The 17,487-nt window shown below is 45.0% G+C and overlaps 1 protein-coding gene across 2 annotated transcripts in view; it reads left to right on the forward strand.

Moving 5' to 3' along the window:
- Window positions 1-17,487, forward strand: part of LOC128695977 (phosphatidylinositol 3,4,5-trisphosphate 3-phosphatase TPTE2) — a 602,430-nt gene that overhangs the window by 460,719 nt on the left and 124,224 nt on the right. For both annotated transcript variants that reach the window (XM_070093099.1, XM_070093098.1), the window contains one exon: window positions 12,011-12,153. In XM_070093099.1, the coding sequence (XP_069949200.1) occupies window positions 12,011-12,153 (143 nt within the window). The remainder of the gene's footprint in view (window positions 1-12,010; window positions 12,154-17,487) is intronic.

The raw sequence follows: 17,487 nt of genomic DNA on the forward strand, positions 1-17,487 counted from the left end.
GAGGGTGCTAGTGTAGTCCTGGAGGACAGTGCTGAGGGTGCTAGTGCTGTCCTGGAGGACAGTGCTGAGGGTGCTAGTGTAGTTCTGGAGGACAGTGCTGAGGGTGCTAGTGTAGTCCTGGAGGACAGTGCTGAGGGTGCTAGTGCTGTCCTGGAAGACAGTGCTGAGGGTGCTAGTGTAGTCCTGTAGGACAGTGCTGAGGGTGCTAGTGTAGTCCTGGAGGACAGTGCTGAGGGTGCTAGTGCTGTCCTGGAGGACAGTGCTGAGGGTGTTAGTGTAGTTCTGGAGGACAGTGCTGACGGTGCTAGTGTAGTCCTGGAGAACAGTGCTCCTGAGGGTTCTAATGTAGTCCTGGAGGACAGTGCTGAGGGTGCTAGTGTAGTCCTGGAGAACATTGCTCCTGAGGGTTCTAGTGTAGTCCTGGAGGACAGTGCTGAGGGTGCTAGTGTAGTCCTGGAGGACAGTGCTGAGGGTGCTAGTGTAGTCCTGGAGAACAGTGCTCCTGAGGGTTCTAGTGTAGTCCTGGAGGACAGTGCTGAGGGTGCTAGTGCTGTCCTGGAGGACAGTGCTGAGGGTGCTAGTGTAGTCCTGGAGAACAGTGCTCCTGAGGGTTCTAGTGTAGTCCTGGAGGACAGTGCAGAGGATGCTAGTGCTGAGGGTGCTAGTGCTGTCCTGGAGGACAGTGCTGAGGGTGCTAGTGTAGTCCTGGAGAACAGTGCTCCTGAGGGTGCTAGTGTAGTCCTGGAGGACAGTGCTGAGGGTGCTAGTGCTGTCCTGGAGGACAGTACTGAAGGTGCTAGTGTAGTCCTGGAGGACAGTGCTGAGGGTGCTAGTGTAGTCCTGGAGAACAGTGCTCCTGAGGGTTCTGGTGTAGTCCTGGAGGACAGTGCTGAGGGTACTAGTGCTGCCCTGGATGACAGTGCTGAGGGTGCTAGTGTAGTCTAGTGCTAGTGCTCCCTGGAGGGTGAGTGCTTTCCTGGAGTGCTGAGGGTGCTTGGAGGACAGTGTGAGGGTCCTGGAGGACAGTGCTATCCTCAGTGCTGAGGGTGTTAGTGTAGTCCTGGAGGACAGTGCTGAGGGTGCTAGTGTAGTCCTGGAGGACAGTGCTGAGGGTGCTAGTGTAGTCCTGGAGGACAGTGCTGAGGGTGCTAGTGTAGTTCTGGAGGACAGTGCTGAGGGTGCTAGTGCTGTCCTGGAGAACAGTGCTGAGGGTGCTAGTGTAGTCCTGGAGGACAGTGCTGAGGGTGCTAGTGCTCTTCTGGGAGGACAGTGCTGAGGGTGCTAGTGCTCTCCTGGAGGACAGTGCTGAGGGTGCTAGTGTAGTCATGGAGGACAGTGCTGAGGACGCTAGTGCTCTCCTGGAGGACATTGCTGATGGTGCTAGTGCTCTCTTGGAGGACAGTGCTGAGGGTGCTAGTGTAGTCCTGGAGGACAGTGCTGAGGGTGCTAGTGCTCTCCTGGAGGACAGTGCTGAGGGTGCTAGTGTAGTCCTGGAGGACAGTGCTGAGGGTGCTAGTGTAGTCCTGGAGGACAGTGCTGAGGGTGCTAGTGTGTCCTGGAGGACTAGTGCTGAGGGTGCTAGTGCTAGTGTCCTGGAGGACAGCGCTCCTGAGGGTGCTAGTGTAGTCCTGGAGGACAGTGCTGAGGGTGCTAGTGTAGTCCTGGAGGACAGTGCTGAGGGTGCTAGTGTAGTCCTGGAGGAGCACAGTGCTGAGGGTGCTAGTGTAGTGCTGAGGGTGCTAGTGCTAGTGTCCTGGAAGACAGTCCTGGAGGACAGTGCTGAGGGTGCTAGTGTAGTCCTGGAGAACAGTGCTCCTGAGGGTGCTAGTGTAGTCCTGGAGAACAGTGCTCTGAGGGTGCTAGTGTAGTAGTCCTGGAGAACAGTGCTGCTGAGGGTGCTAGTGTTCGTCCTGGAGGACAGTGCTGAGGGTGCTAGTGCTGTCCTGGAGGACAGTGCTGAGGGTGCTAGTGTAGTCCTGGAGAACAGTGCTCCTGAGGGTTCTAGTGTAGTGCTGAGGGTGCTGGAGGACAGTGCTCTCCTGAGGACAGTGCTGAGGGTGCTAGTGCTGTCCTGGAGGACAGTGCTGAGCTAGTGTGTCCTGGAGAACAGTGCTCCTGTGTAGTCCTGGAGGACAGTGCTGAGGGTGCTAGTGCTCTCCTGGAGGACAGTGCTGAGGGTGCTAGTGCTCTCCTGGAGGACAGTGCTGAGGGTGCTAGTGTAGTCCTGGAGGACAGTGTTGAGGGTGCTAGTGTAGTCCTGGAGGACAGTGCTGAGGGTGCTAGTGCTCTCCTGGAGGACAGTGCTGAGGGTGCTAGTGCTCTCCTGGAGGACAGTGCTGAGGGTACTAGTGCTGCCCTGGAGGACAGTGCTGAGGGTGCTAGTGTAGTCATGGAGGACAGTGCTGAGGACGCTAGTGCTCTCCTGGAGGACAGTGCTGAGGGTGCTAGTGCTTTCCTGGAGGACAATGCTGAGGGTTCTAGTGTTTCCTGGAGGACAGTGCTGAGGGTGCTAGTGCTAGTGTCCTGGAGGACAGTGCTGAGGGTGCTAGTGCTAGTCCTGGAGGACAGTGCTGAGGGTGCTAGTGCTCTCCTGGAGGACAGTGCTGAGGGTACTAGTGCTAGTCCTGGAGGACTAGTGCTGAGGGTGCTAGTGTAGTCCTGGAGGACAGTGCTGAGGGTGCTAGTGCACTCCTGGAGGACAGTGCTGAGGGTGCTAGTGAAATCCTGGAGGACAGTGCTGAGGGTGCTAGTGCTGGTCCTGGAGGACAGTGCTGAGGGTGCTAGTGCCTCCTGAGACAGTGCTGACTAGTGCTGAGGGTGCTAGTGCTCTCCTGGAGGAGAGTGCTGAGGGTGCTAGTGCTGTCCTGGAGGACAGTGCTGAGGGTGCTAGTGTAGTTCTGGAGGACAGTGCTGAGGGTGCTAGTGTAGTCCTGGAGGACAGTGCTGAGGGTGCTAGTGCTGTCCTGGAAGACAGTGCTGAGGGTGCTAGTGCTGTCCTGGAAGACAGTACTGAGGGTGCTAGTGTAGTCCTGAAAGGACAGTGCTGAGGGTGCTAGTGTAGTCCTGGAGGACAGTGCTGAGGGTCCTAGTGCTGTCCTGGAGGACAGTGCTGAGGGTGCTAGTGTAGTTCTGGAGGACAGTGCTGAGGGTGCTAGTGTAGTCCTGGAGAACAGTGCTCCTGAGGGTTCTAGTGTAGTCCTGGAGGACAGTGCTGAGGGTGCTAGTGTAGTCCTGGAGAACAGTGCTCCTGAGGGTTCTAGTGTAGTCCTGGAGGACAGTGCTGAGGGTGCTAGTGTAGTCCTGGAGGACAGTGCTGAGGGTGCTAGTGTAGTCCTGGAGAACAGTGCTCCTGAGGGTTCTAGTGTAGTCCTGGAGGACAGTGCTGAGGGTGCTAGTGCTGTCCTGGAGGACAGTGCTGAGGGTGCTAGTGTAGTCCTGGAGAACAGTGCTCCTGAGGGTTCTAGTGTAGTCCTGGAGGACAGTGCTGAGGATGCTAGTGCTGAGGGTGCTAGTGCTGTCCTGGAGGACAGTGCTGAGGGTGCTAGTGTAGTCCTGGAGAACAGTGCTCCTGAGGGTGCTAGTGTAGTCCTGGAGGACAGTGCTGAGGGTGCTAGTGCTGTCCTGGAGGACAGTGCTGAGGGTGCTAGTGTAGTCCTGGAGGACAGTGCTGAGGGTGCTAGTGTAGTCCTGGAGAACAGTGCTCCTGAGGGTTCTAGTGTAGTCCTGGAGGACAGTGCTGAGGGTGCTAGTGCTCTCCTGGAGGACAGTGCTGAGGGTGCTACTGCTCTCCTGGAGGACAGTGCTGAGGGTGCTAGTGCTCTCCTGGAGGACAGTGCTGAGGGTGCTAGTGCTTTCCTGGAGGACAATGCTGAGGGTGCTAGTGCTCTCCTGGAGGACAGTGCTGAGGGTGCTAGTGTAGTCCTGGAGGACAGTGCTGAGGGTGCTAGTGCTCTCCTGGAGGACAGTGCTGAGGGTGCTAGTGCTCTCCTGGAGGACAGTGCTGAGGGTGCTAGTGCTCTCCTGGAGGACAGTGCTGAGGGTGCTAGTGCTCTCCTGGAGGACAGTGCTGAGGGTGCTAGTGCTCTCCTGGAGGACAGTGCTGAGGGTGCTAGTGTAGTCCTGGAGGACAGTGCTGAGGGTGCTAGTGCTGTCCTGGAGGACAGTGCTGAGGGTGCTAGTGTAGTCCTGGAGGACAGTGCTGAGGGTGCTATTGTGTTGTCCTGGAGGATAGTGCTCTCCTGGAGGACAGTGCTGAGGGTGCTAGTGTAGTCCTGGAGGACAGTGCTGAGGGTGCTAGTGCTCTCCTGGAGGACAGTGCTGAGGGTGCTAGTGCTCTCCTGGAGGACAGTGCTGAGGGTGCTAGTGTAGTCCTGGAGGACAGTGCTGAGGGTGCTAGTGTAGTCCTGGAGGACAGTGCTGAGGGTGCTAGTGCTGTCCTGGAGGACAGTGCTGAGGAAGCTAGTGTAGTCCTGGAGGACAGTGCTGAGGGTGCTACTGCTCTCCTGGAGGACAGTGCTGAGGGTGCTAGTGCTGTCCTGGCTGAGGGTGCTAGTGCTGTCCTGGCTGAGGGTGCTAGTGCTCTCCTGGAGGACAGTGCTTAGGGTGCTAGTGTAGTCCTGGATGACAGTGTCCTTGAGGACAGTGCTGAGGGTGCTAGTGCTTTCCTGGAGGACAGTGCTGAGGGTGCTAGTGTAGTCCTGGAGGACAGTGCTGAGGGTGCTAGTGTAGTCCATAAGGACAGTGCTGAGAGTGCTAGTGTAGTCCTGGAAGACAGTGCTGAGGGTGCTAGTGTAGTCCTGGAGGACAGTGCTGAGGGTGCTAGTGCTAGTCCTGGAGGACAGTGCTGAGGGTGCTAGTGCTGTCCTGGAGGACAGTGCTGAGGGTGCTAGTGCTAGTTCTGGAGGACAGTGCTGAGGGTGCTAGTGCTGGAGAACAGTCTCCTGGAGGACAGTGCTGAGGGTGCTAGTGTAGTCCTGGAGAACAGTCCTAGTGTAGTCCTGGAGGACAGTGCTGAGGGTGCTAGTGTAGTCCTGGAGGACAGTGCTTAGGGTGCTAGTGCTGTCCTGGAGGACAGTGCTGAGAGTGCTAGTGTAGGCCTGGAGGACAGTGCTGAGGGTGCTAGTGCTTTCCTGGAGGACAGTGTTAAGGGTGCTAGTGTAGTCCTGGAGGACAGTGCTGAGGGTGATAGTGCTGTCCTGGAGGACAGTGCTGAGGGTGCTAGTGCTGTCCTGGAGGACAGTGCTGAGGGTGCTAGTTTAGTCCTGGAGAACAGTGCTTGTGAGGGTTCTAGTGTAGTCCTGGAGGACAGTGCTCCTGTGGGCACTAGTGTTGCTCTGGAGGACAGTGAAAACGCTATTCAGTTCACCGAGGTACAAAATAGAGATACTGCTCGAGTTGGATCAAAAGGGGATGATGCTTCAGGGAATAGTGTCGACACACTACCAGCAAAACCTGGTGGAAGCACTGACGTCCATACAGGGGTGAAAGATAGGGAGCAAACAGGAAAAAAAATGCACCAGCAGTGAACGCAGCTCCAATAAATCCTAGCAAACAGAATTACAATCTATGTCAATACTATGCCTTGGGTATCTGCAGGCACAGTATATCTGGTAAAACAGGTGGGACATCACCTTTGACCATCCCAAAAAATGCCACACCCACATGACAACAGGAGAGTGCAACTTCCCCTCCTGTAACTTATTTCACCAAGAAATTTGTCACTCATCAATCCATGAAAGTAAATGCTACAACGCATACTGCCAGGCACATCACCTATAGGGGACAAGAAGACACAGACCAGCCAGAATATAGGAGAAACAAAAGAGGGGAGCCACAGCCTCTCCAGGGACAGAGGTTTTTAAGAGCCAGGAGGGAAAAAAGACTAGCAAGAAATGACAATAATCCTACACCAACTGAAAACACTTCTGGAGCAGAGGCACGGACATTGGCATCCACTCCAGAACAACATGTATTTGAGCTAGCAAATAAACTGCCCCTAAATTCCACCAGTATAACAACATTTGTCTTTGCAAACATACAGGGTCTAAAGCCGTCAAAAAACAACAAAATTCCTTACATCAGGGAACTGCTCATGGAGTCAAATGAAATGTTTGCAGAATTCACAGAGACCTACACAAAGGGTCATTATGACAACAAAATTCAATTTCAGTAATAAAAACATACAGTGGGATCAAGTAATCCATGCCCTAAATGAAACAAGCTGGGAAGATATCCTAACAACACAGATCCGAACATTTGCCTTGAAAAAATTAATTCTGTGTTTCTTGAGATCTGCTCAAGACACATACCATTAAGAAAAAGAAAGAGAAGATGTAAACTAGAAAGAAAGAGAGACTCCCTATACAGATGAAGGCGAAGAGTCACAGAGCTGCTGAGAGGGGCCAATATATCTGAAATGCAAAGGGAGGCACTAGTCAATGAAATTGCAGATATCAAACTTAAGCTGAAGGAATCTTACAGGAGACAAGAATCATGGGAAAAACTAAAAGCCATAAAGGAAATAGAAATAAAAAAAAAACTTCTTCTCTTATGCCAAATCTAAGGGAAAAACAACATCCAGTATTGGGCCCCTGCTTAGGCAAGGGATGGGACATATACAGATGACACCCAAGAAATGAGTGAGATTACTAAAGTCCCAATATGATTCAGTGTTCAGTGAGCCGCTGCCCAGACTAAGGGTCTCAAAAATCTCAGAAATCTCAAAAATCTCCAATATTATCCCAACTCCACAAGACTTTGAAAAGGCAATAAATGACATGCCCATGCACATTGCCCCAGGCCCAAACTCATGGAACTCTGTGTTCATCAAGAATTGCAAGAAGCCCCTTTGGCAAACGTGATATGTATGCAAGGGATGGGGTTCATCTCTCTGGGGATGGAGTGGTTGCATTAGCCAATTCAATTGAGAGGGTAATTGATGACTTGTCTAGGAATTTAAACTGATAGATTATAGAGGTACGGGTGTTTGTGGGAAACAATCAGGCTGCAGCATTAGGGTTAAAAACAGCAGTTATTACCGGGATACCTCAGGGATATGTTTAAAAGACAATATTCAAAATAAAGTTGCTAGTAATGGCAAATCAATTGATCAACAAACAACGAGAGATAGCAGAGGGCAACGAGTGACTAGCTCCCTAAAGGTTTACTATACAAATAGTAGGAGTCTAAGAAATAAGATAGATGAGCTAAAATTACTTGCAAGTGTAGGTAATATAGATATTATTGGTATAACAGAGACCTGGTTCAACCTGAAAGATAGAGAAATGCCTTCTGAATACAACATACAGGGTTGTAAACTATTCCACACTGATAGGGTCAACAGGAAGGGTGGTGGTGTGGCGATGTATGTCAGAGAAAATTTAAATTGTTGTCTTAGACATGATATAAGATTAGAAACATCGAACACAGAATCGGTTTGGCTACAGTTTCTCGAGGGACGTGACAAATTAATTTTGGGTGTGATTTATAGGCCCCCAAACCTTGATAGGGAGTGCAGTAAGCTGTTATGGGACGAAATTCATAAGGCATCTAGATATGAAAATGTTGTGATAATGGGAGATTTTAACTTTAGACAAATTGATTGGAACAATATGACAGGAAATCTTGAGTCTAGTGACTTTCTTGATACGGTTCAGGATTGCTTTTTAGAACAGGTTGTGATGGAACCAACTAGAGGAAACAATCTGCTTGACTTGGTTTTTGTCAACAAAGATTCACTAATTAATAATCTTGAGGTTAATGATGAGCTTGGGGAAAGTGATCACAAATCACTTAGTTTCAATATATCATGGAATTACCCAGATAACTGCAATCAAATCTCTGTCCCAGATTTTCGCTTTGTCGACTTCATGGGACTGAAAAATTACTTGGGTGGGCTAAATTGGGATGTCCTGACTATGGGTCAGGTAGGTGATCTTGGTTGCCAATATGACGTTTTTCAGAGCATAGTTCGAGCTGCCCAGACAACTTTTGTTCCGAGTAGGGAAATTAGATCTAACAAAAATATCCCAAATGGATGAACAATAGATTAAAACATCTCATTGGTCAAAAGAGAGGCATATAGAGGTGTATCAAAAGAGGGGATGGGCAGTTAAGTAATCAATATATTCAATTAAAGAGAGAAATAAAAAAAAGGAATAAGAAAAGCAAAAAGGGATTATGAGGCTAAGGTCGCAGGGGATTCAAAGACTAACCCAAAAGGGTTCTTTCAGGTATACAGAAGATTAGGGACAAGATTGGCCCACTTAAGAGTAACTCTGGTCAGATCACTGACAGTGATAAGGATATGTGTGAAATTCTAAATACGTACCTACTTCCTCTCAGTTTTCACCCAGGAAAATACTAGCGATATTCCTGAAATAATAGATTACGTAGAACAGGATGATAATAAACTATGTACGATTGCGGTAACTAGTGACATGGTCCTCAGACAAATAGAGAAACTAAAACCTAACAAATCCCCAGGTCCTGATGAACTGTTTGCAAGGGTGTTAAAGGAATGTAAAGAGGAACTTAGCATACCTTTGGCTAATCTTTTTAACATATCACTACAAACTGGCATAGTGCCTGATAAGTGGAAAATGGCAAATGTAATACCTATTTACAAGGCAGGTGACAGGTCCTTGGCTTCGAACTATAGACCAATAAGCCTTACCTCCATAGTGGGAAAATTTATGGAATCAATAATTGCCGAAGCAATTCGTAGCCATCTTGACAGGCACAGATTGATTAATGATTCTCAACATGGTTTTACAAAGGGGCATTCCTGTCTTACGAATTTACTAACTTTTTTCACTAAGGTGTTTGAGGAGGTAGATCATGGTAATGAATATGATATTGTGTATATGGACTTCAGTAAGGCTTTCGATAGAGTTCCACACCAGAGGCTATTGAGGAAACTTAAGGCACACGAAATAGGAGGAGAAATTTTTTCCTGGATAGAGGCATGGCTGACAAATAGACAGCAGAGAGTTTGCATAAATGGGGAGAAATCAGAATGGGAGCACGCCACAAGCGGTGTTCCTCAGGGGTCAGTGTTGGGCCCGTTGTTGTTCACGATTTACATAAACGACATAGATGAGGGAATAAATAGCGACATAAGCAAATTTGCTGATGACACCAAAATAGGCCGTCCAATTCATTCTAATGAGGACATTAGAGCACTCCAGGATGATTTGAATAGACTGACGCAATGGTCAGAGAAGTGGCAGATGCAGTTTAATATTGACAAATGCAAAGTTCTAAATGTTGGACAGTTAAATAACCATGCCACATATAAACTAAATAATGTAGATCTTAATACTAGCGATTGCGAAAAGGATTTAGGAGTTCTGGTTAGCAGTAATCTAAAACCAAGACAACGGTGCATTAGTGTTCCCAATAAAGCTAACAGAATTCTTGGCTTCATATCTAGAAGTATAAATAATAGAAGTCCTCAGGTTGTTCTTCAACTCTATATATCCTTGGTTAGGCCTCATTTAGACTATGCTGCTCAGTTCTGGTCACCGTATTACAGAATGGATATAAATTCTCTGGAAAACGTACAAAGGAGGATGACAAAGATGACCCCATGTATCAGAAATCTTCCCTATGAGGATAGACTGAGGGCCCTGAATCTGCACTCTCTCGAAAGGCATAGAATTAGGGGGGATATGATCGAGGTGTATAAATGGAAAACAGGAATAAATAAAGGGCATGTAAATAGTGTGCTGAAAATTTCCAGCCAAGACAGGACTCGCAGCAATGGTTTCAAGTTGGAAAAATTCAGATTCAGGAAGGATATAGGAAAGCACTGGTTTGGTAATAGAGTTGTGGATGAGTGGAACAAACTCCCGAGTACAGTTATTGAGGCTAAAACGTTGTGTAGTTTTAAAAATAGGTTAGATAAATACATGAGTGGGTGTGGGTGGGTGTGAGTTGGACCTGACTAGCATGTGCTACTGGGTCTGGTACAGTGCTCCATCCTTGAGTGGGGATGACCAGACTGGGTGGGTCATTGGGATAGTCCGGGGGGTAGGTCATTGGTCTAATCCGGGGTGGGTGGGGGGACATGGACCTGCTCCGCATGGGTCAGTAGGCCTGTTGCAGTGTTCCTTCTTTCTTATGTTCTTATGCATGCCTTCAGCATTCTATGGAGAGGGAGCATGGACACAGGTCATCCCACACACACTAAAATCAAAGGTGGCAATAAAGCAATTGCAAAGAACTACAGACCGATAGCACTAACATCCCATATCATAAAAATTTTTGAGAGGGTTCTAAGAAGCAAGATAGCCAACCACCTAGATACCCATCAGTTACACAACCCAGGACAACGTGGGTTTAGAGCAGGCCACTCCTGCCTGTCCCAGCTACTGGACCACTATGACAAGGTCCTGGATGCTGTAGAGGATAAACAAAATACAGATGTAGTATACTCAGACTTTGAAAAAGCCTTCAACAAGTGTGACCATGGTGTAAAAGCACGCAAAATGCGTGATAAAGGAATAACGGGAAAAGTTGGTAGATGGATCTAGAACTTCCTGACAAATAGAACACAAAGCGTAATAGTAAACAGAGCAAAGTCCCAGGCAGCCATGGTAAAAAGCTCTGTTCCACAAGGCACAGTACTCGCTCCCATTCTATTCCTCATCCTCATTTCTGACATAGACATGTAAGCCATAGCCCCATGTCTTCCTTTGCGGATGATGCCTGGATTACCATGGCAGTGACCTCCATTGAAGACACCGCAAGACTCCAAGCAGACACCAACCAAATCTTCGAATGGGCCGCTCAAAACAATAGGTTCAACGAGGAGAAATTTCAACTACTCAGATATGGGAAACTTGAGGAAATTAAAAATGTATCAGGGTATATGACAAATTCTAACCATACAATAGAGCAAAAAAGTAATGTGAAGGACCTGGGAGTGATAACGTCAGAGGATCTCGCCTTCAAACACCACAACAATGTATCTACCTCATCTGCTAGGAAAATGATAGGATGGATAATGAGAACCTTCAAAACTAGGGACGTCAAGCCCAAGATGATTCCCTTCAAATCGCTTGTGCTCTCTAGGCTGGAATACTAGTGTATACTAATCGCCCCCTTCAAGGCTGGTGACATTACAGACCTGGAGAGTTTACAAAGAACTTTCACGGCACACATAAGTACGATAAGGCACCTAAATTACTGGGAACGGTTGAAGGTCCTTGATCTGTATTCCCTGGAATGCAGGCGAGAGAGATGCATGATAATATACACTTGGAAGGTCCTGGAGGGGTTGGTACCAAACCTGCACACGAAAATCACTCCGTATGAAAACAAGACTCGGCAGGACATACAACATTCCCCCGATGAAAAGCAGGGGCGCCACGAGTACATTGAGAGACAATACAAGAAGTGTTCAGGGCCCAAGACTGTTCAGCTTCCTCCCAGCATACATAAGGGGAATTACCAATAGACCCCTGGCTGTCTTTAAGAAAACACTGGACAGGCACTGATCAACCGGGCTGTGGTTTGTACATCAGCTTGCTTGTAGCCAGCAGTAACAGCTTGTTTGATCAGACCCTGATCCACCATGAGGCCTGGACTCAGACCGAGCCACGGGGGCATTGACCCCCGAAACCCTCTCCTGGAGTTTACCTGGAGAGAGTTCCGGGGGTCAACGCCCCTGCGGCCCGGTCTGTGACCAGGCCTCCTGGTGGATCAGAGCCTGATCAACCAGGTAAACTCCAGGTAAGCTTATACATGGCTGACTTAACTTGGGAATATGTCAGTGTGCTTCAGTCTGTCTTTCGAATTGTAAGTTAGGTATTCAAATACATAGGATTTTCAACATACCTAGACGAATGTTCAATCAACCATTACTTAAGAATAAGAGGATGGAGTAGAGGTTGATATATTTATATGGGATTGCCATAGTTGTATTGTAATATTTGTATGCCAAAAGGGTAAGCAGGCAAATACTGGTGTATAGCAAGAGGTTTACGAGTAAAGGTTGATATTACAGGAAGTTGCTCGCTTTATGGACGCTCATCACGCTGGACATTACCGCCTCTACAACCTGTGCTCAGAGCGACACTACGATGTTTCACTCTTCCATGGTCGAGTGGAACGTTTCCTCATTGATGACCATAACGTTCCTCCCCTCGTGTGAGTTATGTATAAACATTCTTAACTCTTTTCAGGTAGGGTACCTTGATTCTGGTGAAAGGTTCTTAATACAAGGAATTGGAGATACCATTCCCTTCCTCGGATCAAACCTGATCACCTCCCACTCCCCAGTTGAAGTAACCCCCTCTAGATTTAGCATTTACCAATGAATATAATACATAGTGCTTCCATATTGAGAAATTACTCAACACCGTCTTAACCCTTTGACTGTCGCGGCCGTATATATACGTTTGTGAGGTACCGTGTTTGACGTATATATACTCATAAATTCTAGCGGCTTCAAATCAGGCAGGAGAAAGCTAGTAGGCCCACATGTGAGAGAATGGGTCTGTGTGGTCAGTGTGCACCACATAAAAAAAATCCTGGAGCACGCAGTGCATAATGAGAAAAAAAAAACTCCGACCGTTTTTTTTAATTAAAATGCCGACTTTGTGGTCTATTTTCGTATAGTATTTTTGGTTGTATTCTCGTTTTCATGGTCTCATTTGATAGAATGGAAACTATATTATAGAAATGGAGGTGATTTTGATTAATTTTACTATAAAAAGAACCTGGAAATGGAGCACAAAGTACAGGAAATGTTTGATTTTTGCCGATGTTCAAAAGTAAACAAATGATGTCATTGTCCAATAAATGTCCAAATAGCCATTCTAATACGCAGTCATGAATGGGTTGATGTAATTTTTACAATTATTACAGTATTGCAGTAGTCTGCATAACAGTAAATCTTCTATTTTTTGTTTGAATAAAATTTCAAAATAAAAAGCAAGAGTAATATCACAGGGACCTGGAGACATGACTGATGAACAAAGAAAATCTTATTTTAGAGCCAGGAATGTCTGCATTGTTCATTCTGGACCTTATTTTGAAATTGTCGTATTTTTTAATTTTCGTGAAATTGGCCAAATTGCAAATTTCTGACCATGTTATTGGGTAGTTGAAATCGGTAAATGGGCAGTTTCTTGTGCTCAATCGATAGAAAAAATAGAGTTCTGAAGAAATAGTTATGAGTTTGGTTGACTGGAATAACGGAATTAGCCGAAAATAGGGCTCAAAGTGGGCGAAATTGCCGATTTTTAAATATCGCCGAAGTCGCTAACTTCGCGAGAGCATAATTCCGTCAGTTTTCCATCAAATTTCGTTTTTTTGGTGTCTTTACAATCGGGAAAAGATTCTCTATCATTTCATAAGAAAAAATAATTTTTTTTTTTTTCGAATATTTTGCGACACCAGGAGCAACTTCAGGATTGGGCCCTTCGACAGTCAAAGGGTTAATTACCAGTTAAGTTTTTGCCTGGAAATATAGCTAGGGAATGAGTGATGATGAATGTCATGATCTTCTTTGGGTAACTTTACCTTGGTGGAAAATAATCGATGACTTAGAGGAAGAGAGAATATCAAGAATTTGTGGAAATAATTAATATTGCCTTCTTAAGCATATACAAGTACAGGAGGAAGAAAGGTAAGTATAAATTATTGGTATATTAACTTTCTTGTGGCTCCTGTTTGGTACTTAACTTTTGCTAGTGTAGAAGCATCACCTATAGATGTCTCTCTCCTCCTTGTTGCTTGCATCATCCACCAGATTCACTGGCTAGATTTAAGGCTATACAGTAGGGCCCCGCTTTATGGCATTCCGCTAATACACCGATGTCAAATTATGACCAAAATTTGCTATACGGCAAGTGGTCTTTCAAATACGGCGCCCCCAACCGATTTGTTTAAATTCTCCGTGACCACATCCATTACGTCTGGGAACTTTCCAAAATTTCAAATGTTTTATAGTTATTGTGTATTTTATATGTACTCTGATAATTATACTTATGTGTACCTGTACCTAAATATACTTACACACTGTGCTGGTGTGCAGGTACACATTAAAATCACAATTCAAATTACTCTCTGAACTGCATCATCTTCACCTCTCCTTCAGAGTGCAGGTACAGTGGACCCCTGGTATACGATATTAATCCGTTCCTGAGAGCTCATCGTATGCCAAAATTATTGGAAGGCGAATTAATTTTCCCCATAAGAAATAATGGAAATCAAATAAATCCGTGCAAGACACCCAAAAATACTATGAAAAAAAAAGTTTTACCACATGAAATATTAAGTTTAATGCACACAAACTGAAGAAGACATGCACAGTTAGTAGTACTCTAGTAACAATAGAATACATGACACTTACCTTTAATGAAGATCTGGTGATGATTGATGGGATGGTAGGAGGGGAGAGTGTCGAAGTTGTTAATGTTTAGAAGGGGAATCCCCTTCCATTAGGACTTGAGGTAGCAAGTCCTTTTCTGGGGTTACTTCCCTTCTTCTTTTAATGCCACTAGGACCAGCTTGAGAGTCACTGGACCTCTGTTGTACAACAAATCTGTCCATAGAGCTCTGTACCTCCCATTCCTTTACGATTTGTCTAAAATGGGCCACAACATTGTCATTGTAATAGTCACCAGCACGGCTTGCAATAGCTGTGTTAGGGTGATTTTCATCCATAAAGGTTTGCAGTTCAACCCACTTTGCACACATTTCCTTAATTCTTGAAGTAGGCACAGTGGATTCCACAACTGGCATAGGCTTCTCAGGGTTAGCCCCAAACCCTTCAAATTCTTTCTTAATTTCCATACTAATTCTCACCCTTTTTACCACAGGGTTGGCACTTGAAGCTTTCTTGGGGCCCATGGTGACTTACTTTGCAGAAACAAGCACCAAAAACACTGTGATAATATGGAATGTACCAAATGTATGCTTAGATGCGAGCACACTGGTTGGCTTGTAAACACTGGCACTCACGTGGACACGTCCCAGACGAATCACGTGTGGCAGAATTTTTAACGAGTGGCGAGGCAAAATTTTTGCATTAAAATGTATCGAATACTGGATTTAATGTATACCGATGGCATCAAATGCCGGGGGTCCACTGTACTATACTTTCCACCTCTAGGAGTCTGTTCATAAATGTTACCTTACTCATAATCCAGCAGCATGCTAAACTCCTAAAATCAAGTCTCTCCACTCACCCCTATCGAACACACTCACAAACACCTGCTGGTTGGTCAAGCTTCTACCAGTTAAAACTTTCACACTCTCCAGCCCTTCCTAGGATGACTCCTATCCCTCTTTCCACCTTGGATTTATACACCCTCTTGGTCATCCCATTATGCTCCTACCTCTCTAAATGGTCAATGCACTTCAACAATTCCTCCTCTGCCCTCTGAATAACAACTTTCATAGCCCTACACCATCTTCTAATTTTTACACTCCAAATTCTTCATAATATTCACACCATGCATTACTCTCAAATATAACATCTTCATTGCCTTCAGCTTTCTTGCTGCACTATTTAAATCCCATCTCGCACCCATATAAAAGGTTGGTACCACTTTATTCTGTCACAGTCCTCATTTTTGTTTCCTTAGACAAATTTCTTTCCACAAACACCCCAACATAAACCTGCATTGTTCCCATCATCTGTTCTTTGGTTTACCTCATCTTTCATAGGCCCATCTGCCATCATGTTCATTCCCAAATATTGCATATGAATACAGCATATTCACTTTCTCCATACTTATTCCTTCTAATCTGATATCCAATATACATTGCCTAAACTTTTTGTTACTCTCATCACCTTGCTCTTTTTTTGTGTTTGCTTTTAATTTACTTACACACACTTTTCCATTCTTCCATCAACTTAAAAATTTCTCTTCAGAATCTCCCAAAAAACTGCTATCAGCAAAGAGCAACAGTGACAACTCAGTCTTCATATCAGATTAATACACTTAGATTTTACACCTCTTCCCAACAACTAGACATTTGCTTCTTTAATAACCCCTCTCAGTTGAATTTAACTCATTCCAGATGTCAGTTTGACAACCAAGATCAAAAACAACCAAAGCAATTTTTCTCACAATGAATAATGTAAATAGAATTAATCTGTTCCAGACCCCAAATGACAACATAATAATTTATTAATAATAATGGACTAACTACTACATAAAACAATGTATAAAATTATACAGCACAGGGAAACTGTAAAAATGAATACTAAATGAAAATTTTACTGAAATACTGTACAGTAAATGAAAATTTAACTGCCTCTTACAATGTCAGAGGAGAGCTAATGGCAAAATTCTAGCGACTTCAAATCTTGTGGGAGAAAGCTAGTAGGCCTACATGTCTGCATGGTCAGTGTGCGCAGTATAAAAAATAGAATCCTGCAGCACGTAGTGCATAATGAGAAAAAACTGTGACCATGATTTTGGTTTAAAACAGCGACTTTTCAGTGTATTTTCGTATGATATTTATGGTTGTATTCTCATTTTCTTGGTTTCATTTGATAGAATGGAAGATATATTACAGAAATATAGATGATTTTCAATGGTTTAAAGACTAAAGTAGCTTGAAATTGAGCTCAAGATAGTGGAAATATTTGATTTTTGCTGAAGTTCAAGAGTAAACAAATCATGTCATGCATCCACATGATATTATTTATATAATTATGCAGTAGTCTGAATAACAGTAACTCTTTTATTTTTTGTGTGAATAAAAATTCAAAATGAAAAGCAAATGTTATTTTAGAGGGGCCTGGAGATGACTAATGAACAGAGAAAATATTATTTTAGTGCCAGGAATGTCTGCATTGTGTATTGTGGACCCTATTTTGAAATTGGCCTTTCTTGAATTTTGTGTGAAATTGGCCAAATTGGTAATTTTAGATCACTTTATTGGGTAGTTCAAATAGGTAACTGGGCAGTTTCAAAGGTGGATTCAGCAGACTATCATTCCATAATATTCACCTCTTTGTAGTAGGTTCATAGATAGCAACTATTGAAGTACATGCTCCCATCTTATCATGTGTGAAATGGAAACCTAGTCTACACTCTGACATAATTGCTGTATTTTTCTGTCTCATGAACATATAAGAAAACAGGAAAATTTTTACAAGCATTTGCTTCTTTTGTGTGTGTTGCTTAATAGTTCTTAATCTTGCAGTATTTCTTATCTAGTAATTTGAGGCCTGTTCTGAGAGTGGGTCGCATAGGTGATGATCCCCACAACCATTAGCAGTTATGTATAAGGCAGCAAATGATGAAAACTAGCGGGAAATACACATGAATGCATACAATTAGGACACCTTCGTACAATTGGTTTTGTTCCTAGTACCTTGTACCTAGTACCTATTGCCTGAGCATAATAGAGGCTCTCTTTGCACTGCAACCCATTATTGCAAATACATAACCTCAGTGTACTACTTGCAAAGAAATAAATTTGAATTTGAATACTGCACGTGTTTCAAGTGATCGAGGT

This window comes from Cherax quadricarinatus, chromosome 41 (assembly GCF_038502225.1).
Source record: "Cherax quadricarinatus isolate ZL_2023a chromosome 41, ASM3850222v1, whole genome shotgun sequence".
In the NCBI taxonomy this organism is placed as follows: domain Eukaryota; kingdom Metazoa; phylum Arthropoda; class Malacostraca; order Decapoda; family Parastacidae; genus Cherax; species Cherax quadricarinatus.